General features: G+C 36.5%; 2 protein-coding genes across 2 annotated transcripts in view; both read left to right on the top strand.

Moving 5' to 3' along the window:
• The window catches only part of LOC121379000 (target of rapamycin complex subunit lst8-like), a 42,289-nt gene extending 29,034 nt beyond the window's left edge, over positions 1-13,255 (top strand). The window contains exon 10 of the mRNA XM_041507431.1: positions 12,526-13,255. Coding sequence (XP_041363365.1) covers positions 12,526-12,644 — 119 coding nt within the window. The 3' untranslated portion in view covers positions 12,645-13,255. The remainder of the gene's footprint in view (positions 1-12,525) is intronic.
• A 5,284-nt stretch (positions 13,256-18,539) lies between these two features.
• Positions 18,540-20,567, top strand: LOC121379142 (serine/arginine-rich splicing factor 4-like). Its single transcript, XM_041507628.1, has one exon. The coding sequence runs from the start codon at positions 18,576-18,578 to the stop codon at positions 20,439-20,441; it is 1,866 nt and encodes a 621-aa protein (XP_041363562.1). The 5' UTR covers positions 18,540-18,575; the 3' UTR covers positions 20,442-20,567.
• Positions 20,568-23,652: the final 3,085 nt, after the last annotated feature.

The raw sequence follows: 23,652 nt of genomic DNA, 5'->3' as shown, positions 1-23,652 counted from the left end.
GCCCCGGGCGTCAGGCTAGCGGATTTGTCGAATTCTGAGGTGTGTCAGAAATAACAAGTATGTCAGAAATAACGAATTATGGTTCAGCTACATGGGCTGCCTGTCCAGGACATTGGGTTAGTGGTTAGTGAGTGAAAAGTTGATGTAGTGTCCTTACACTATCTTAATAAGCTGTTATTGAAACGTGTTCTGTGTTAGAACCGGCACTGTGATGCGAGCCCTGAGCCAACCGGCCTTAAAGCTGATGGCTTATCCCCATCACCACTGAGACCGGCAGTGGCGGTATTTGTTTTTCATCTAGCCTTTACGAAGTTAGAAAGGCGACAGTGTCAACTTTTACATGTACATTGTTGTTAAATTATTTACATCCAAGAAACTTTGTTTGTATTTGCATCTCTGGATGTTCATGACAGTGCATTTTCTTTTAAATTAAATTAAAAGTTTAATTGAATTTATATTTAATTAATTTATTTCAATTTTGGTAGTCCCCTACCAGTCCAACTGAAGGCGACTATAGATTTCATCTCCGTCCTTGTGTCTGTCCATCTGTTATTATGTCTGTCTGTCCCACATTTATGAATGTTTTTTCCACAATGCCTTGAGATATTGAGCTAAAAATTTGTGTATAGTTTTATCATGTACTATTACAGATCAAATCAGACTTTCATGGCAATTTACAATTTTTCACAGACTTATGACCTTTGAACTTTGGAGATATCAAAATTTGTTTTCTGCATGTATTTTTTTTGGCAATGCCCTAATATATTGAGATGAAATAGTGTGTGTGTATGTGTGTGTCTGTGTGTGTGTGTGTGTGTGCAGGCTTCGAAATTCACGACGGCTCCACGGCATTTGCCGTACTGCCTTGTGCCTTTGCCTAAAAAATACCAGTTACTTTACGGCTATGAATAACCGTGCCCTTTTAATTATCTGCCGTGGTGCCCCTTTTGTGTATGTTTTTTTTTTTTTTTTAACTTGTATAACCCTAACTTTTATTTTAAAACATTAAACATGCACGAATTTGATGTTCCTCGGTAGTGTTTGTATACAGTTTCTTGGTCATGTATTATAATTGCACATCGAATGTAACACATGATAAATTACAGTTGAAACGTACAGCCTTACGGGGAAAAAAAACCCACCGTAAATTGCCGAAAGTTTTAACGTCGAAAATTGCCGAAAGTTTTAACGTCGAAAAAACCCCGTAAATAGCCGAAAAAGAATCCCGGGGCAATTTGTTTTGTTTTTTTAAAATAGGCTAAACCATGCCTAGAAGAAAAAGAAGACTAAAGAAGACAAAAATTGTCAAAACGTTTTCATTATTTTAGGTAAAATTTTTTATTATTATTAGCTATTTAAATGTTAGCTGCGTTCAACCAGACCGAGCGGAAAAACCGTCCGCTAGACTGGTTTATGCGCTTCACAATAAACCAAATGGCCACGTTGAGAACCAATCAAATAGTTCACGAACGTTAGACAAACGTTTTGCTGGCTGAACTTGGGGCTGTTGTTATCGATATTCTTCATGACAAATTTTGAAATTATAAAAAAATGTCTGACCCATCATTCTATAAAAAATGTTTTTTGCTATTAACTTCAGTTTTGTTTGACGTAACAAGAAAAGTAAAAGTGTATTGGAAATAACAAAACAATACTAATTTTGTGTGCAATTTACAAATCAATCGGCTTAGAAATGAATAACTTGTAGTAAATTTCATAGTAATAAAAAAGGCGTTCGCTGTGGGACGGACTTATAGTTTTAATGTTTATTAGCCTACTGAATGGACCCATGCAATAATCACCCAAATTAATTTATTCCCAATTAAATGAAAGTGGCGTAGGAAGCGGGGAAGGGGGTACTTTGTAGCAGCATCGATGGTTTATATATTAATTTTATACGTGTGTCTGTGTGCCCACCCACCCCACTTTTTGGTATCTTCGTACAGGCTACACCCGTGTATATTAACAAATTCTAGGTACTAGGCCTAAGCAGTATGCCAACAACGAAAATTGTACTACGTCTTCATCAAATGACCTTCACCTTTGCATGCGGAAAAAACGCGATGACTTGTAGTCTCTGCATGTGGTATCGAGAAATCCTTGATCGTTTTGTTGAGATCGCACGTTGTTGTTTTTGGAAAATAAACCTACAATGTATGAGATGACTGGAGTTACGATAATACGATATATTTTCCTCTATAGGCCTACAGTATTTAGCAGTTTGTAATAAAAGCCGTTTAATCGCCACACACGTTACCGTACTGTCATGCGATCTCGCGTGTCACCAATTATCGTGGTACCTAATAAGAGCACGTGTTAATGATTCCAGTTTCAAACAAATTAGTTATGCTCATATCCATTCAACGTCCAGGCATGTCTAGTCTGGGTCCAGTCTCTAACAACACCAGTGATTGGGTCCAGGGCACGGCGTAAAAAAGGGGCCAAAAAGGGGGGTGGGGGTGTATAAAAACCATCGCTGCTCCCCCCCCCACGCACACACCCCCCTCAACCTCCATTTAACACACACACACACACACATTAAAAATAATCCATAAATGCTGAAAACATACTTAAGAAAATAGGCCATGGTGTCCTCCGACAATGTTAACGTTTTTGTGGATACGGTCACATGACAGAATGGGATTTCCCTCCACATTTTTTATTCTATAATTATATGGGTCATTTGGTTAATCTTGTTATTACAATTTTGTTTGTTGAAATTAGGGTGGATTTTTTTATTATTGTTAAATATAGAATTTACAACAAAAATAATATAAAGATTAAATTTTTAAAACCTTAAATGATTTGGTTTGAACATTTATTTATTTAATTATTTGTATTTCAAATAATTTAACACTCAACATTTCATCCCTTTTTCTAAAGCTTTGATTGTATTGTTCTGAAACGTAATACACATTCTCCACAAAATAATAAAGATGTCTAAACTTGTAAAAACATTGTTGTTGGTTTTTTTGGGTTTTTTTTTAATTAATGAGATTGTAAAATTGAAATAGAAATCTTGATTGGTTAATTATGAAACTTAGTACCTGTATTCTACAGTGAAACCAATAGATAAAATTAACATATCTACTTTTATTATAGATTATTTTATTTTATTTCTTTAATGTTAAGACTTTAACATAACTGTCCAGCCATTCAAATATAATTTTCTTTCAGTCATACTCCATCTGCTCAGATGGTCCGAAACCAGTGGACTTTGATCCATTACCTGCTGTAATGAGATAGAACAGCAGCAGTGTTTGTTTAACCTTCTGACTACTGCAGGCGAGATATCTCGCCCGACGTCACGTCAGTCGATATACTGTACACTGTATACAGTGCATTCCCCAATTCATATTTCCCGCCGTTTTGCACACGACACTCACCGGAAACGGAAATATAATTAAAGAAAAAAGATTTTTTTTCAAAATGGTGGTTTTTGTTTTGATTTTTTCAATTGAAAATACCTTGAAATTTTGAGTTCAAAAAGTGGTTTTCGGCAAGTATTTTCGCTTGACAACAATGGCTGCACGTCGCGGTAATTTTCAGGGATCGATAGCTGATTGTAACAGCTAATTTGATAATAAATTTGATCATTTTACCAACAACGAAAATTACCAAATATTGCAATATGAATCGTAGTTCGGGTTTTAAAAAAAAATTCTGGTCAGAAAAACCACTGTTATCGGGAATAATGGACATAAATACTGGACCACAAATGCCCGTAAGTAAACGCAACTTTTTCGATTTTTTGCCTAATTTTAATCACCATGTAGCCGATCTAAAATAATAAAAATTACAAAAAAAGACACGAAAAATAATACTTACCGATTCATATATACTTCCCATGCCATTCATATATGAACTTTTGCTTTCATGTATTTACTGAAACATTTAAGTGAATATATGTGAGTAAAAATTATAAACTTGTACCCACTCAACGTGGTTTTTGTTAAAAATTAATCCAGTAGTCTAAAGGTTAAGGAGACCAGATACGTCATAATCTCTCTCCACCAAAGTTGTCTTTAAGGACACCACAATTTTTTTTTTAAATACTGTTTTGTTTAATGACACCACTACAACATGGGCGTACATAGGAAGGGTTCGATGGGTTCAACCGAACCCCCCCCCCCCCCCCCCCCCCCCCCCGAAATTGCTTTTTTTATAATTTAATATATCTGACATTGATATCTGACATTATTATATTTACTCAACATAGAAATATATGCCCAATATCTCTGCAATCTATTTTGGAACCCCCCTTTTCAAAATCCTATGTATTGGAACCCCCCTTTTCAAAATCCTATGCACGCCCATGTACAATACTTTGATTTATTGATGAATGACCAATTTAACAGAATTACAGATAAAAAGTTTTTTTCTGGTTAAATTGACTTCCTAAAAAAAGACTGCCTTGGTGCCCTTTGAAAATGTATGAATGTAGCCTTTGTGCCTTTTAGGTTAGCCTTGGTGCCCTTCATTTCCTAGATTTTTAAAGGCTGTTATAGCCTGCCCTTTTAACACCGAATTTCGAGGCCTGTGTGTGTGTGTCTGTGTGTGTGCGTGTCTGTGTGTGTGTGTCTGTGTGTGTGTGTCTGTGTGCGTTGGTAAATGCCGCGAAACGGGGACATAAGTGTGAATACACACCAACAAACCGGGGACATCCCTCACACCAGTCCGGTCTACTCTTCAGCCATGAGGAATTTTAGCTGAATTCGATGTCGGTAAGTAATGGAATATGTCTTTTTATTCATTATTTAAATGTTTTTATTACTTTTAGAATGATTAAAGGTGCGAATAATTCATAGTATAACAATTCTAATAATTTTGTTACATGATGTTACTCTCCATGCATAATATATAAAGATGTAGTTTGGAAACGTGTTGCATGTTCTACCACATGTTTCTTTTGGCATCAAACGTTTATATAACAACAATAATATTTCGATATCTTTTTTTTTGAAATTATCATAACGTAACTTAAATATTCTGACGTATGTATTAGTCCCACGCATAACCCCCACCCAAACCGCCCAAAATAATAAACATAGGCCCACCAAAAATATAATAAAATTAATAATAATAATAAATGAATAAATAAATAATGAATATTATAAATAAATAAATAAATAAATAAATAAAATCAAAAGCAACAACATCAAAAATAAAGGAACAAATTAAAAAGAAAGAAAGAAAAACCCTGTATTCTGTTTGTATCGCGCAAGCATCCTATTTTACTGGAACTATCTTATACATTATTTATGTCCACAACTAGAAGTCAACTTATTAAATAAAATTAATATTAAAAATTTATATTATACATATAGGTTTATTTAAGGTTGAATAGTACGTTTTTAAAAGTGCTTTATCACAGCTGCATGAACCATATTTTACTATTTTAACATTTATTTGCGATAGATAATTAAAAATTAATTAGACAAATACAATTGCATAATTAGCTTGAACATATTAAAATTCCAATATACCTTAACCCGATATAAACAATGGCTTCTCAAAGAAACGTAGAAAAACGTATACAATTTCAAACTGACATGACAATTTAAAAATGACACGAAACTAGTAATTTAAAAAACATTTCTAGTAGTAAAGAAATTAGTTGGTTATAATTACATTTATTAGTAACTTATTGTTTTAACTGTCAGTCTATAATTCTTCAAACCAAGACATCAAATGTTTCATTTGTATATAATATTTTGTGAACTATATAGTTTGTTCCTGTCATATTAACCCTTCAACACACGTCTCTTTACAGAAAAGTAAAATAATGATGTGCTCGAAACAACTGTTCCAAAAGGACGAAAAATTTCATGGAACAAAGAAGAAAGAGAGGAGGTGCAAAGGCAGCTGCATCGCTACTTCGCAATGGAGAGTCTTCCTGGGAAGAAGCAAATAGATCAGTGTATAGCTGCAGAACCTTGTCTGCAATCGCGACACTGGACAAACATAAAAGATTTCATCCGTAATAAAATTACGGCGCAAAAATCGAAATTAGTATAACTAAAATACAATAAGGCAAAACAAAAGAATATTTGTAGTTCCGATTATCTGACCATCCCTGAAAAAACTACCACTCTAATGTTTTTTAATAAAAAATCACACAAAAATAATAAATAAATAGAAATTGCTGAACTATCAAGAAAAACTTTATTCAATGTTTTACTGAAATATTGATCAATCACCTAAGTATTTGGCAGAAACCTATTATACTGAAGGACTGTCTGGATTCCGCACAGGCGTGGGCACTACAGATAATATATATGTATATATAGCCTATATACATTCTCTGATTATGCATTTTGTAGATATCCGTAAATTATGTTGCGCCTTTGTTGATTTTTTAAAAGAGTTTCATTATGTAGTGTGACAATTTATGGTATAAACTTAAAAAATGAAATTAAAGGAAGAATGTTAAATAGTATATGTAGAATGTATAATTGTACAAAATCGTTTGTTAAAATGCATGGCACATGATCTGAACATTGTGTGTATGTGTACAGATGTAGTAAGATAAGGAGAACGTATTTCCCTTTTCTTGTCTACAGTGTATATTACCGTAACAAGTTAAAGGTTTTAAGGGGATCGATATTGAATGATCAAATTAAATTTACTATTGTATGGAGATGAGACATAGACTTATTGGCAGATAATAAGGATGACTTACAATTATGTTTAGATACTATTCGTGATTATAGGATATACGTTGTAAATTATATGTGAATACTGAAAAGAGAAAGATCATGATATTCGAAAGGGGTACAGTTGTCAAACAATATGGAGTTTAAGTATGGCGATAGCAATGTAGAAACTGTAAGTAGATTTTCATGTTTAGGTAAAGTCTTTACATCAAATGGTTCGTATATGGAAATGCAAAACAAACAAAGAATTTAAATCTGCATTGTTTGACTATCTTCATATGACATAACACAGATTATCGGTCGAAACAGGGCAATAGACCAAGCTTAAACCTATTTTATTAGATGTTAGAATGTGTTATATATGTAAAGACGTAGAAGATGAATATCATTTTCAACTTATTTGCCGATTGTGTGATAACATACGAAAAAACCATATTCTACAATATTTTAGAAAATACGCTAGTATGTTCAAATCCATTGTTTATGCAATGATAATAATGCTCGGATATTACAAAATTTAACTTTATACTGTTTCAAAACATTTCAACTACAGAATATTATACATCTAAAGATTGTCCGTAAAACGACAAATATTTACCCAAGTGTTTAATTAATTACTTGACAAAGATCTTTTTGGTGCTGATATCTAGTCACCAAAGTGTATATATTTTATGACTGGTAATTTTTGTATGGCTGTATGTTCATATACCCCCATAGTTTATTTTACTTTAATGTGTTTGTCAATGTTCGGAGGTACATAAACATCGAGGAATTAAACCTATATTGCTTTGATATGTTACATGCACATTGGAGACTTTCATATTGCTTTGATAGGGTGTATATAAATCAGGGACTTACATATATTTTATGTACCCATAAACACACCCCACCTGCTACCAGCCCCGGCCGGACTGCTGGTGCTACCTTGCACCTTCAAGTGCAGGTGGTCCTTCCTTCCACCACCCCCACTTTTCCTATCCTGGACGGAGGAGCCGGCCAAAGCCGACACCTGTGCCCAGGACAGGCGTGCGCTACAACAGCTTGCTCTGAATGTGCACGTTAAACCCTCTGACCTGACCTGACCTGATATATTTTATTCCTGTGTTTTAAAAAAAAGTTTGTTTTGTTTAACGACACCACTAGAGCACATTGATTTATTAATTATCGGCTATTGGATGTTAAACATATGGTGATTTTGATACAGTCATAGAGAGAAAACCCGCTACATTGTTTTTCTATTAGTAGCAAGGGATCTTTTATATGCACCATCCCATGGACAGGATAGCACATACCACGACCTTTGATATACCAGTAGTGGTGCACTGGCTGGAAAGAGAAATAGCCCAATGGGCCCACCGACAGGGATTGATCCCAAACCGACCGTGCATCAAGCGAGCGCTTTACCACTGGTCTACGTCCCGCCCCTCTCCGGTGTTTTATACATGCATGTATATGCATTGCTATGGTGTATATACATATGAAAACTCACGTATATATTGTTTTAACATGGTGCATAAAATCTGGGAATTACAACACACGTATTGCTTAGATATAGTGTATACGAATCAGGGACTTGCATAATACGTTGATAGAGTGCATACAAATCAGGGATCGTGGCAGGCCATCGGTCTACAGGCTGGTAGGTACTGGGTTCGGATCCCAGTCGAGGCATGGGATTTTTAATCCAGATACCGACTCCAAACCCTGAGTGAGTGCTCCGCAAGGCTCAATGGGTAGGTGTAAACCACTTGCACCGACCAGTGATCCATAACTGGTTCAACAAAGGCCATGGTTTGTGCTATCCTGCCTGTGGGAAGCGCAAATAAAAGATCCCTTGCTGCCTGTCGTAAAGAAGAGTAGCCTATGTGGCGACAGCGGGTTTCCTCTAAAAACAGTGTCAGAATGACCATATGTTTGACGTCCAATAGCCGATGATAAGATTAAAAATCAATGTGCTCTAGTGGCGTCGTTAAATAAAACAAAACTTTACAAATCAGGGACTATAATGCTTTGATCTGGTGCATAAAATCAAAGATATACACATACATTTGGTTATTGTTTTGATATTGATCCAAAACCATGACCATGTTTTCAGCACTACCTTTTTCTGTCTCTAGAATTTGTAGTATCACCCATAGCTGACAGACATAACAGGTTAGCTCACAACACTGGATTGTGGTGGGTTGTAAACTGAGAAGATTGAATCCTAGGTGCCATTCTGCATGACACGCTAATGACACATGCTAGCTCTAAGTGTTTTATGTAAACTATCTCTGGCTGGGTGTTTTGGCTTACAACGAAATAATAATGCTGGCAGAGGTAGCTAGAATTAATTGTTTACGCATCACAATGACCAGTCCATTGGTGGTAATCTGAGATGGATTGCTGACAATGGGGGCGGGGTGGGGTGGGGGGGGGGGGGGCTGGAAGTGTGTAGTGCTTAGACATCTGGAATGGGGGGCTGGAAGTGTGTAGTGCTTAGACATCTGGAATGTGGTAAAATGTGTATGTTGTTAGCTAGTTGCTGAATAAATGTCAGTTATGTGAATAGTTTAATCAGAAGTGATTGCAGAGTTCATTTAGTTCTGCAGAAGAAACACGCAGTTGAGAAAATATTAACTGAACAGAGACATAGAGAAACTAGTTAAACAGGAAAGTTGTTTTCCCTTATTTTAGTCTGAATAGTTACTATGTGTATTAGAGAAAAAATAATATAATTAAATTAATTTGCCGGGGGCAGGACGTAGCCCAGTAGTAAAGTGCTGGCCTGGTGTACGGTCAGTCTAGGATCGATCCCTGTTAGTGGAATCATTGGACTATTTCTCATTCCAGCGAGTGCTTCACAACTGGTGTTACAGACCATGTTATGTACTATCCTGTCTGTGGGATGATGCATATATTAAAGATTCCTTGGTGCTAATAAAAAAATAGTTTCCCATAGTTCCCTCTCTAAAATATATTTGTGGTCATTAACCACATGTCTGACACCACATACCTGTAGTTGTGTTGAGTGTGTCATTAAATATAAAATTTCTTTCTTTCTTTCTTTCTTTCTTTTGTTTTAAACATGGCTCCCATATGCAACAACCTTATAGTTAAAAATTATGGTCTAGCTACACACATGTATGTCTGTATTTTGTAGACAATTTGAATATTATATAAAAAATAAATTTAACTTGCAATTTAAAATGAAAATGCCTGGGAATTTTTTTATTGAAAAGGATGCCAGCCCATAGATGATAAATGTTTTATGACCATACACAATAAAATATTTTAAGTTACTTAGCATAGAGGGAAATAAGTTTATATTATTTCAAAGACATCATCACACCGATTGTAACTTTTCTAGTCATTGTATATTTTATAGACATTATATAATATTTGACATATAGTTGAACATGAATTAGTAGATAAAGGTCAAGTATTTTTCTTTAAATCGGAGTCCGTTCATGGTAGTTCATATTATAACTAATTGGTTAGAAGAAGCGACCCCTTTATATAAATGGCATAAAATAAATATGCATACTAATAATAAATATTGTTCATTGTAGTAGTTGAAATGTATGCACATTCATATTTTCTGGACTAAAATATCTAGATATTACTACATTAACTGGAATAATTGTATAACATTTCAGATATTCCAATGATGAGGGATCTCTGGTCATTATAACAGAGTGGTTACTGCTATAGTGTGTTTAAATAAAATATGTGTGTGTACATGTATATCATTCTACGAGCGCATTAGACAAACATTATACTTAATCATGCATCAGATCAATGCTGATGACGAATGCATTAAACTGTATTTAGATATTTTTACACCTGGTCTTATTGTACTTAATGACATTCACTGTTATCATTATTATAACATCAGTTTATTAAATATTTTAATCAACAATCTTTATTCAATTTTTTCAAAACATTGACAATCAAAACATGAAACTATACCTGAAAATGTCTTATTTTTAATCTACAGTTACCGCAATGTATTTGCAATTTATATATGATAAGACTAGTAGAGTAGTTCATTCCTGTACACGCATGCAGCATTGTACAGACCAAGTGTCTAAATACCTTACAGAGAGGACATATGATAACTATGGTTTAAACAACTTCCAGATCAAGATGCTGGGGTCTGGATTGAAAATTAATGTTGCGTAAAGACACTGGCTTAAGATGTGATAATAATCCAGCTCAGATTTCAAGATATCACTTGCCGGATTCGTTTCGAGTTGTGCTATGTCATAGCCAGCTTTGTTTTGTAGATCACGATTCAATAAAAATATCATGTGCTGGCGTGCCATTAAATATTTCTTTCCCATCCATGCCAATATCCAACTAGTCAATAAACCCTAACGGGGCATATATATATATACTAATATATATATTAGGGTAGCCAGGATTGTTTATTGGGGGTGGAGTGGAGATGGAGGGCACTGCTTTTACACATGTTATGGGGTGACATGCATTATAAAAGTTGGTATTGTGAAATGTAAAAGAGGTATATTCGAGAAGGCAAGATCCTCTTGTGCCCAATCCCTGGCTACCCGGATACGCTAGTGCATGTATGTGCAATTTAAAGGATATTAATCAATAGATTTCGGTTTCAACACAGGTACCTTTAGTAGTATTACTTGCATATTTAAAATGTACTCAACAAAATGAATTAAGGGACAGTAAAATTGTGGTAATTATTTGCTAATGTCATATTATTTTAATAAGTTTTTATCACATATAACTTCTAAACATTGTTTCAGTAATATCTGACCCATGTTACATGCAAACATCTTACACTCAGTGAGATTTTTGTAAAACCTACGAAAATGCGCATTCTGCTAGGAATCATTACACGTTGATTGTAAATATATTTGTTATTTTATTCTCTCTAAATTGCTGTTTAAATCATTAAGTTGAAGAACATTTGTTTTAGAACATGTCAAAATGTAGACACTTTAGAACGAGTGAAAACTTTTAAGGAAAAATGCCGAATATAGTTATTGGCCCTGTATTCATTTTGTTTTGTTTAAATTACTGTGTATTAAAAATCATTAAACGTATTAACTTATCTTAACGGTTGATTATTAATTCAGTCAGTAGCTCAACACTACAAATGGAGCAGTTTACTCTGATAGCTTACATTTCCTGTTTAATTAGTGTTATAAATATATCTGTTATAACTGGTATGATAGCTTACATTTCATGTAATAATTAGTATAACAAATATATCTGTTATAACTGGTTTTAAGGCTTTGCTTTGTTTGACAAATTGTTTTTCTAAAGTTGTTAAGAGCTTCTAGCAACCTGTTACAATACCAGGGAGCCCAATTCACCATCTCAGTGTAGGATAAGGTTACTGTGCACACAGCTGGAAACACCCATGACCCTTTCCAGTGTGCCATCCAAAGATGATTTGTTATTGTTTACAATTACTTCCTGCCGCCAGTACATTTTCGAAGTATTAACAACACAGACCTAATTAGGTGTCTCGGAGCTGCTGCGAAATTAAATGTTTACTGTATGCCACGTGGACTCACTGCAAGATAACATTATTCTTGACTTAAGATTTCACACAATTTGTCACATGCTGGGCTGTAAGAAAAACTGTTTATAAAATAGCTTGCTCTGGCATTTTTCACAGAGTTATGGCCCTTGAATTTAGGAGATTATAACAATTTGTTGGGCCTAGTAGGGAACATGTATTGCTTTAGCACTACTCTCAGAATGCTTTTGTGGGGTTTGTTGTTTTTTTGGTGTGTTTTTTAATCCATTGAGATGAAAATCTATGGATGCAACTATCAGCGACACTGAACATGTTTATGGTAGGTGAGACATTAAATTTTGCGGAATTCTTGTTTTATCCTTGCAGCTTCTTCTGACCAGATGGCCAGACTGTGGAGTGTGGACACTGGGGAGGTGAAGAGAGAGTATAGCGGACATCAGAAAACAGTCGTCTGTCTCGCATTCAGGGACGAGGTGGTGACTTGACACAAACGGTCATCTGTCTCGCATTCAGGGACGAGGTGGTGACGTGACACAAACAGTCGTTCTTAGCATCGACTGCTAATTACTGTGAACATTGGAATGAATGCAGTTTGATGTATGTGGGGTCATTAAATAGTTACGTAACACTCAAGATGAGACTGTTGGGAGAATTGTGGAAAATGTTACGTTTTCAGTCAAAATGTATGTTAGGAAATTGTATTGAGGTGGGAGTAAAATTGTCTGTTTTGAAGTTCGTACTTATTGAACAGCCTTGGATAACATTTGTGTGTCAAGCCATAATTACTGGATGCTATGGACATAGTGTTTAATTTGAGGTGATTCAAGTTGAGGCATCAGCACACTGCTGAATTGTGAATATGAGAGAAGACTGTGCAGTGTATATAAAATGTCTTGCCCACCGACTGAATTAACCAGCTTTTGCATGGTACTAGATAAATCTGTTTGACCATCCAGGGCTAGACAATTTCTAAATCAGGGCTAGCTCTGGCACTCGCCAAATTCACCAATTGTGAATTTTTAAAGTAGTTTGCGAATTTTATTTTAATTTGGCGAAATAATTTCATGTAAAAATTGACATTTTTTACAAAGTAACTGGCGATTTCTGCAATTTTTTAAGTTCAATAGACAATTTGGCAAAACATTTTGCTCACCCAGAGCTAGCCTTGTAAAAAATAATCAACAAATGTTTAACAACACCCCAGCACGAAAAATACATCAGCTATTGGGTGTCAAACTATGGTAACATTTCTAAATATGACAGACGTCACAACTCATGTGTTCCGACGATTAACATTATAACTCATACTTGTCAGAATTCTGTTGAATTATTTAAACTGTAGATTACAAAATGAATATTTTGTTACTGTAATTAAATGGTCAAGAAAAAGAATCGATCACCATTGTGAAGTCTAGATAAGGCAATTCCAACAAAATGTAAATCTCGGCCCTCATTTAAAAAAAACCCATGTTGTCCCTCGGGTTGGAATTGCCTTATCTATACCTCATAACGGTATGCGCGGTCGGTGTGGGATCGATCCCCGTCGGTGGGCCCATTGGGCTATTTCTTGTTCCAGCCAGTGCACCACAACTGGTATATCAAAGGCCATGGTGTGTACTACCCTGTCTGTGGGATGGTGTATATAAAAGATCCCTTGCTGCTAATCGGAAAGAGTAGCTCATTTAGTGGCGACGGCGGGTTTCCTCTTTCAATATCTATGTGGTCCTTAACCATATGTCTGACACCATATAACCATAAATAAAATGTGTTGAGTGCATCGTTAAATGAAACATGTCATTATTAGAAGCCATTATATGTACATGTACTGTCCTGTTTATGTGAAAATGCACCTTTTGCTGCTTTTTTTTTTGGAGTGAGATGTGTGCAGCAACAGATTTCCTCGGTCTCTAACTTTCTCTCGCTATCTCTCGCCCCACCCCCCACCCCCCCACCACTCCAAAATGAGAAGGTGTTGTAATAATCATATGTTGAATACCAAATAGCTGAGTTGCTGGGAGTGTTTCATTATTCACACATATTTGCATGTACTGATAATGTTGTCATAAATGATTACATTCCAGTCAAACTTTGTGAAAAGTACATTAATTAATCATCAGCTGTTGGGTGTCAAACATTTGGTAATTCTGACAAATGGTCGAACAGCCTGGCGACGGCAGCGTAGATTATTGGCTCTCAGACGATTGCGTATGGTTTGATCAGACACTCGAGTTCCAGTCGCAGTCCGCAGATTGTCATGTAATCGGCGTGCAGTGGTTGTGCGTTGACGTAGAGCCATATTGGTGATGTAGCGGTCCTCTCTATTTGTAGTGCTTCGGGGTCTTCCCGAACGTGGACGATTTCGAACAGAATTCGTTGCTTGGTACCGTTGCCACAGTCGGCCAACGACACTCTGACTGACACCAAGTCTCAGAGCAACATTTCTTTGCATATTGCCATCCTGAAGCCAAGCAATAGCCCTTCCTCGATCTTCGATAGTCAGTTGAAGTCGTACCATTATCGAATTTGGAGTGTGCACCGTAAACGAACGCAAGCTCCAATTATATGGAAATTCAGCATTGGGAACATGGAATACACGTGCAAAGCGTGCAAATGAAGTGCTTTGTGAAAAAGCAAGTTATGGGCACTTAGCAGACCTTTGGCTTTCACCCTAATTTACATGCAAATGTAAGCATCTTTTCGCCATTAGAACTAGTCGACAGTGTCAATGACAGTGGATTTTAATTCATTTATGGGTTGCTTAGACCCACTTTCGTCAAAATGGAACAATACCATGCGTGACATTATGGTCTAGCTAATATAATTGACATTCAGAAAATAATGTCGAAAATATCGTCTGACCCTTAAATTCTTTTGAGTAGTATATACATGTACCATGGCCTTTGTTACACCAGCTATGGAGCACTGGCAGGAACGAGAAATAGCCCAGTGGGCCCACTGACGGGGATTGATCCTAGATCGATTGTGCATCAGGTAAGCGCTGTACCACTGAGCTATGTTCCGCCCCTGTATCAATGATGTCATGCCACTGTTCACAATTCTAATGCTGTAGTTACAATGGTTTCCTTTTATTTGACCCTACATACATGTAGGAGTTCAATAAATGGAGAAAATCATGTCAAAGTTGCTCTTTGGTATAGTGGTAATATACACATCATGGCCTCAACAAAAAATAAATAATTAAAAATAAAAACATATTAAAAAATTTATTGAATAAAAAAGAAGAAAATTTTCATGGTGTTAGTGTTTTCAGTTTGTGTGTTTCAGTTTTTCAGTCCGCTACCAGTACAACTGGAGATACATGTAACTAGGCGTTTTTCCTTCATCTGTCCATCCGTCTGTGCAACATTTGATTTTCTGCACTTGTTTTCACAATGGCTCAAGAGAGAAAACTGAAATTTGGGGAATTTGCCTATTTTTGGCAGGCTTATAGCCCTTGAAGATATTACAACTGTCCACATATGCTTAATTCATAACCAGTGTTTCCTGCAGGATTTTTGTTCAGACCTAAACTGAGCACCAAAGGGCAAAAATGCTAGGAGGGTTTGGGGGCATGCTCCTCCATAAAATGTTTTTGAAATTTCAGTTGCTTTTAGATGCATTCTGGAGTACGTGTGGGTGTCATGTACACTTATAGAAGGATATATTTTAATTATTATTATTATTATTAAATATTTGCATAATGTCAAAACAATAATTTGAAAAGGAAGTATAAACTTATTAGACTAAGCACAAACAGATAATACATATTACTGAATTATTAATTATAATTTTTTTTTTAAACTAAAATCCATGTCTCTTTAGAATTTTTTAAAAATCTACTGTCCATGGGCTTGGTGATTTAAAATTGACTAGCCCTACTTCTGTGTCAACAAGTGCCACAGCTAGTCCTAAATCTAAATAAAATACAGTGGCATATGAATACAAAAATCATACAATGATTATCATACATAAAATACATGTAATGAAAATTTTGTTTGATATCTAAAAATAAAATGGATAAAAAAAAATGTATATACTTTAAAATGTCCAAATACCCATGTATTAGTATGATTAAACTGGTTTTGATCATACCAGGATCTTGTAAAAAAAAAAAAAAAAAAAAAAAAAAAAAAAAAAATTGATATTCATGTTCTGTATTACATATGTAACACTTCCTATATTCTAATAAAATAGAGTTGGGCTCCCATCTCAGTGTTTTAAGGTGAGTAATTATTTATGATTTTGATATTTGTGGTTATACATGTAATTTGAATTTTTTTTTTTTTTTTTCACAATTATTGATGAAACAATTTGTGACCATCTGTGAGAGGTGGGGCGGGATGTATCTCAGTGGTAAAGCGCTCACTTGATGTGCGGTCTGTTTGAGATCAATCCCTGTCGGTGGGCCCATTGGGTTATTTCTCGTTCCAGCCAGTGCACCACAACTGGTATATCAAAGGCCATGGTATGTGTTATCCTGTCTGTGGGATGTTGCATATAAAAGATCCCATGCTGCTAATCGAAAAAGAGTAGCCCATGAAGTGGCGACAGCGGGTTTCCTCTCTCAATATCTATGTCTGACGCCATATAACCGTAAATAAAATGTGTTGAGTGTGTCATTAAATAAAACATTTCCAAAGTGGTCAATAGGATATGTGTGAATAAAGTAAATAAAGCAAAACAATATACATGTAATTACTTTCTACTTGTAAAAAGTAATAGGACCTACAAATATTCTAAAAGTCACAAAATATTTTTGTATAGTCTGATAGTGTTTTCTCTAGCTTGTTTTAGCACCATGCCTCAATAGTCTAGCACCATCTTGCCTTAATGAGCGCAGCGGCCATGCTGCCCTGAGATTAAACAAGTCTTTTTCAATAATTAATTCCAAACAATATATTAAATAGTTATTAAAAGTACAATTAGATATTTGTAAGGTCTAAGATCCTGGTAAGTATAACAATAGATGCATGGCCCTTATAATTCTAATCCTTCATAAGTTATAATTTTAAGCAATAGTTTAATCAAAAGTTAATCGGTTGGTGCCAACCAGTTGTATCTGCTGCAGGATGATGGTATTCCAACTGATTTCCAACACTAGTCTTAGGCTCAAAACAACGAAGCTGGGTCTGGTATGAAACGCACTGAATCAAATGTGACAAAACACACCGTGTCTGTGCTGGCACAAATTACAGATCTGACAATAGACGACATATACATGCGCTATACATATTTACGGTGCCGAACTGGCAGCTGCACATGGTTCAAACAGTACTCTCTCTTCTTCTTTTTTTCTTAATAAGGAAAGGCGTATATTAATCCGTGTGGAATCTTCATAATTACTGTTGGGATTTATAAAACTTACTTTTAAAAACTATTTTTGTCTGTTCTCAGCTGTACTGCTATTTTGTTATTGAAGTCGCACGATTGTCATGGCGTCTGCTGACAAAACTCTCTACGGATACTTGCCAAAACAAAACTTTTCAGTGTTTTATCAAAACATGTATGTTGTTCAACAAAATATGTACTTCTAATTTATAATATATATATATAGTTTAAATATTTTAAGACAAATTACAAAGTCCTCGAGAACCTATGTTAACAAACAACATTTTAGGAAAACGAATATAACAATTCTGATTGTGTTAAAAGTTGAACAAATGAATAGTTATAATGGTAAAATTGTTTGGTTAAAAAATATAAGCTGCATTCTAAGTTTTAATAAATGTATAAACAGATATACAGAAATATATTTATGTTAAAACATATAAGGTCCATATATTTTTGGCAAGCATCTGTAAAAAGAGTTTTACCAGCCGTGAACCTATATGTTAACAGACAACATTTTAGAAAAACAATTCTGATGTCTTGCAAAAGCGTCTAGACACTGAAGTAGTTTAGTCTGAGACTCAAAAAGGTTTTTAATCATGGGAAATCGGTCCAAGCGATTAGGCCTATATCTATTAAAATATTCAATTTAATTTGTTCATTGATTGTGGTATATATATATCATAAGTTATAAAACAAAACTTAAAATAGCATAATTTTAAATATATTATTAATACTATTATTAATATGAGATAAACAACAATACTAGCAATGGAGATGGATGACACAAGTCACATTATTAATATAATACAAAACGACATTTGGCGGGTTGTTTACATTTTGAAAAAAAAGCAAGATAGCATACTGGGGGGGAACAGTTATGTGTTAAATGCAAGTAATAAAATGTTCATAATAAATTACAAAATTATGTAACGTTAGCATCAGAAACACACTTGAGAACAACGTTCCGTAAAAGACTAACGACTTCCGGTATTGCCTTCTTTTGCGTCCGCGGTTTTCCTATATAAGCACGCTCCGTAACCAAGGACGCTACCTATCTTATTTTTCCAGTTAGTATTTCGATACGAATGATGGAAACGAAGGTGTCTACCTCCCGGTCTGGGTCGGCCCAGTCCGAGTCGTCTAGATGCGGAACACCCGTCGATGAAGGAGCCACAAATGATGGTGTTGAATCTACTAGCAGTGATAAACAAACATCCCCACCAATGAAGACTCCATCGTCCATGATCATGAAAATTGTGGATGCCATCAGCATCATCAAGGACAAAAAGGGAACATCTGCTCAGGCAATTCGAAAATACATTGCCACTACCAGCATGGCAAATGTCCCTCCACAACTGCTGAAAGGGCAGATAAGGAAAGCACTCAGGGAAGCCCTGAAAAGGGGCATTTTGGTTCGACCGAAAGGTTCAAAAACCTCTGGCGTCACTGGCCGTTACCGTCTTGGTTTTGGCAAGTCTGTTGAAGAAGACGACCCTTGTTTTAAACGTCCAAGTGGGAAAGGTAAAAAAGGTGGTAAAGGCGGTAAGCGCAGTGGTAAAGGTGGCAGCCGAAAAGGAAAAGGATCGCAAAGTAGATCTAAACGTGGCAAGTCGAAAGGTGGTCGTTCAAAGGGTAGTCGACCAAAAGGTGGTGCATCAAGAGGCCGCACCAAGTCTAAAAAAGGAGTATCTCGAAGTAAAAGTAAATCTAGAAGTAGCCGATCCGGATGTGCACCAAAAAAAGGTAAATCGCAACGATCTCAAAGTAGATCTAAATCAGCAAAAAGCAGACCCCGACCTGCATCAAAAGGTAGATCGCGAAGTAAATCGCGAGGATCTAAATCTGCAAGAAGCCAATCCCGACGTGCACCAAAAGGTAGATCGCAAAGTAAATCGCGAGAATCTAAAGCTGCAAAAAGCAATTCCGGACGTTGCCAATCAAAAGGTGCCTCAAAAGGTAGATCGCTAAGTAAATCGGTAGGATCTAAATCTAGAAGAAGCCGTGCATCACGAGGTGCATCGAGAAGTGGATCGAGACGTCGAAAAGGAAAGAGCAGTACAGCATCAAAAGGTGCATCGAGAAGTGCATCAAAAGGTAGATCACGGTCCGGACGTCGCCAATCGCGATGTAAATCGGGAAAACCAGCTAAATCTAGTAGAAGCCGGTCACGAGGTGCATCAAGTCGATCGCGAGGTCAGAAACGATCAAAAAAAGCATCGAGAAGTCGGGCATCAAAAAGTAAATCAAAAGGTGCATCGAAAAGTGGATCGAGACGTCGAAAACGTCCAGCATCACGCGGTGGCAACGCAGCACTTCAAGCAAAGCGTCAACGCCGTTCATCGTCGAAGGGATCTAAAGGATCCAAAGAAACCGAGTCATCCAAAGAATGTAAGGAATCAAAACCCTTATGCAAAAGCGAAAAAACCGAGGAAGACGAGAAAGGCGAAAAGAAAGTAAGTGCAGCATCGCGAGGTCAAAAGCGATCCAAAAGTGCAGCGAAAAGTCGATCGAGAAGTCGAAAGCGTAGTTCGTCGAAAGGTGCGGCAAGCCGTGGAGCATCGAGAAGTGGATCGAGAAGTCGAAAAGGAAAGCGTAGTTCGTCGAAAGGTGGATCGAGAAAGGGATCTCGATGTCAAACACGAAAGCGTAGTTCGTCGAAAGGTGCATCGAGAAGTGGATCGCGACGTCGAAAACAAAAGCCTAGTTCGAAGAAAGGTGCGGCGAAAAGTGGGGCATCGAGAAGTCGATCGAAAAGTCGAAAGCGTAGTTCGTCGAAACGTGCGGCTAGCAGTGGAAAGCCTAGTTCATCCAAGGGATCCACAGAATCCAAGGGATCCAAGGAATCAAATGCAACCAAATGCAAGTGCAAGTGTGAGTGCACGTGCGAGAAAGGCAAAAATGCCGAGAAAGCCGGGGAAGAAGACGGAGAAAAAAGATGTCCAGACAAATAGTGCGCACACAAATCGCCTAGGATAAAAAAAAATTTACAATATCAAAAATTAAAAAACCAACCCAAAACTCAGCAAAGACACCAAGGGAGTAACACCAAATTTTCAAACGGCCCTTTTCAGGGCCACCAAACCGCTAAAATGAGGTTTTCTTATCTCCTTTTACATCAATTTGTCTTTTATCACAATCTCTCCACTCACCCCCCACCCCCCACCCCCACCCCAAAAAAATACCAAAAAAAAAACCCAACAAAATAAACAAGAAACAAATAATAATAAAAATATATTGATAATAAAAAATAAGTAAATAAATTAATTAAAAGAAAAAAACCACAACAATAAACAAACAAAAAGGATAAAGTGAAGGATTTAAAAAAAAAGAATAAAAAAAGTCCCAAGGGACAAAGGATTATCCCCAAACAACTAAACTTAAAAAAGAAGAAAAAAAAAGAAGAAAGAAACAAACAAAACAAAACAAAAAAGAACATGACATTAAAAACATTAAAATTACAACTAGTATTTAGCACAAAAACAAAACGTATATAATTATCCATCCATCCATCCGTGTGTGTGTGACCAATACTTGAATTGTAACTGCATATAAGCACGCACACACCATTTAAAATGACTACGTGAAGTCATAGTGTGGATATGGGGGGGGGGGGGGGGGGGGGGGGGGGGGGGGGGGAGGGTTGGGGGGGGTTCATAATTCCGTGAACCAAATAATTGCTGTCAATTCTTAAATTTAACGATAATTTAATTATATATATATATATATATAATCATAGATTCCCAGGGATGCGTTTTCAAGCCAATATAGTGTTGTTTTGCTAATGTTCTGTGTGATTTTGTGTGACAATTTGTGAATTTTACCAATTACATGTATATAGAATGATTTAGTCAGTGGGATGCACTTTTTAAAATTTAAACTTGGTTTAACCTGGTACTTCCAATTTTTGAGCTAGCCCAACTTTTGAGGCCCTTTGGGGGCGCCTGGGGGTGGTCGTTTATGACCTCATTGTACAGTATATCTAAGTCCTTGGTATGTGCCATTCTGTCTGTGGGATGGTGCATATAAAAGATCCCTTGGTACTAATGAGAAAAGGTAGCGGGTTTCCTCTCTAAGACTACATGTCAAAATTACCAACTGTTTGACATCCAATAGCCGATGATTAATAAATCGACGTGCGCTAGTGGTGTTAAAGAAAACAAACTTCTTTTTTTTCATTGTGCAGTAAGGTTGGCAGTGTGCACAGTTTGTAGTGGCTCTGACTGGTACCTCCATAGTCCGAGTACTCTGACTGCGATTCCGCCTTGTGCAGCAGTTACAGGGGCCGTCTCATACCAAGCGACGTTACAACAAGGATTAGTTTCCTTTTGTGTTTCTGCGATGGAATGTGCATGCTGTAAAGAACGTTTCGAGGATAAAAGTGGACGGTTGCGTAGAACAGGAATTTGTACACGGCATTAGCCAACTCTTCCATGTTGTAACGTCGCTTAGTATGAGACGGCCCCTCGATGTAAAGGTATTTGACGTCAAACATAGGATTGGTGTGGTATTAGAGCGGGAATCGTTGGCAACTTTTTGGTTGTCAGGAATTGCCAAAAAAATACATAGGTTGATCTCTGACTGTAATGAGAGCGTATAACTGTCCAAATGTCCGTCTAGCTCTTACAGTCAGAGTACTCGGGCTAGTACCTCCAGTGTTTGAGTTAGACAAAGTTCAGGGTTCATTTAAGAGTTCCCATGGTTCACACGCAGCAGGGGGTCTCGGCAGAAATCCATTTCTTTCTTTGTCTTGTGTTACTCCCCAACTGTCCCATGTACTCGGATATTAGTACCCCGTTCATTTGAGCTCACGGCTCTGAGCTCCCGGTCTTTTTATGACAAACGTTTTTTTTTCTTTTCTTTGTTTGTATTTCTTTTGTTTAACGACACTACTAGAGCACATTGATCTATTCATTGTCGACTATTTAATGTTAAACATTTAGTAATTTTGAGATATAGTCTTAGAGAGGAAACCCGCTACATGTTTCCATTAGTAGCAAGGGTTATTTTTTATGGATCATCCCACAGACAAGATAGCACATACCACGGCCTTTGATATACCAGTCGCGGTGCAATGGCTGAAACGAAAAATAGCTCAATGGGCCCACCCACGGGGATCGATCCTAAAGCGACCGTGCATCAAGCGAATGCTTTACCACTGGACTACGTCCCGCCCCTTACGACAAATACGTCAAGTGAAAAAAAAGAAAAGAAAAAGAAGAGAAGTATATGAATGAATGAATGTTTAATGACACCCCAGCCTGAAAATAATAATAAGAAATTGTCAACAAACAAGAACAAGCGTAAAAATATTTATTTTCAAAAGTGAAAGTACCTACAAAGAAAAATAATGTGTGGGGTTTTTTTTTCTCAATAATTGTAAGGCTTTACAGACTTGTGATACATAGAGGATACTCCCCGAGTGTCTTGTGATATCATAATTTATCAGTACGAGTTGATAAATTGTGATATCACAAGACACGAGGGGGTATTCTTTTTATAAATCCATTATCATTCTTTTCATTTGCGAGTTATAATCAGTGTCAGTAATGTGGGTTGAATGTTAGCGGTAGACTCGTTAACTAGAAGAACGGCAGTGGCGTGACGTCACTAATGGTAGGTTTAGCGCTGAAACAAACAGTGACGTAACAAAACATTGTCTTGTGAATAAAATTAAATATTTTTGACCAATCAAGATTATAAGAAGCGAGATCTCATGCGGAGAATATCGCAGGAGATATCGCAAATTATAATGCCAGCGATATCTCTTACAAAAGTCTTTAATGGATGATAAATATATATAATCAACTGCAACGTCTGCAAGTTCATACAAACATTTCAAACAAATGAATTTTTTTAGTTACAGTAGCATTATTAACATCATGGTACAATATTTCGAGCGAAAGGTGGGGGCCGTCTCCAACATGTGAATGCAGTACCTACCAGTCTTAATTCCGATGAAGTAACCCATGGGCGGATCCAAGGGGGGGGGGGGGGACCAGGGGGACGCGTCCCCCAAAAAAATTGTTCAAGTGCCCTCAAAATGTCCAAGTGCCCTTTTTGTTTGTAGAATTATTTTTTTTTTAAGTAAACAATAATTATATTGTAAATAAATGAAATCAAGATTTTCGTGTACATGCGCAAGCTTGCAGATATGTGTCTGTG

The sequence above is a fragment of the Gigantopelta aegis genome, chromosome 8 (assembly GCF_016097555.1).
Source record: "Gigantopelta aegis isolate Gae_Host chromosome 8, Gae_host_genome, whole genome shotgun sequence".
NCBI classification, from domain to species: Eukaryota; Metazoa; Mollusca; class Gastropoda; order Neomphalida; family Peltospiridae; genus Gigantopelta; species Gigantopelta aegis.
Note: the sequence above shows the minus strand (reverse complement) of the source record. Positions and strands in the feature narration are given on the sequence as shown.

What these genes read in the sequence shown, in the direction of transcription:
- LOC121379142 (XM_041507628.1), top strand. Translation starts at nt 18,576, where the DNA reads ATGATGGAAACGAAGGTGTCTACCTCCCGGTCTGGGTCGGCCCAGTCC.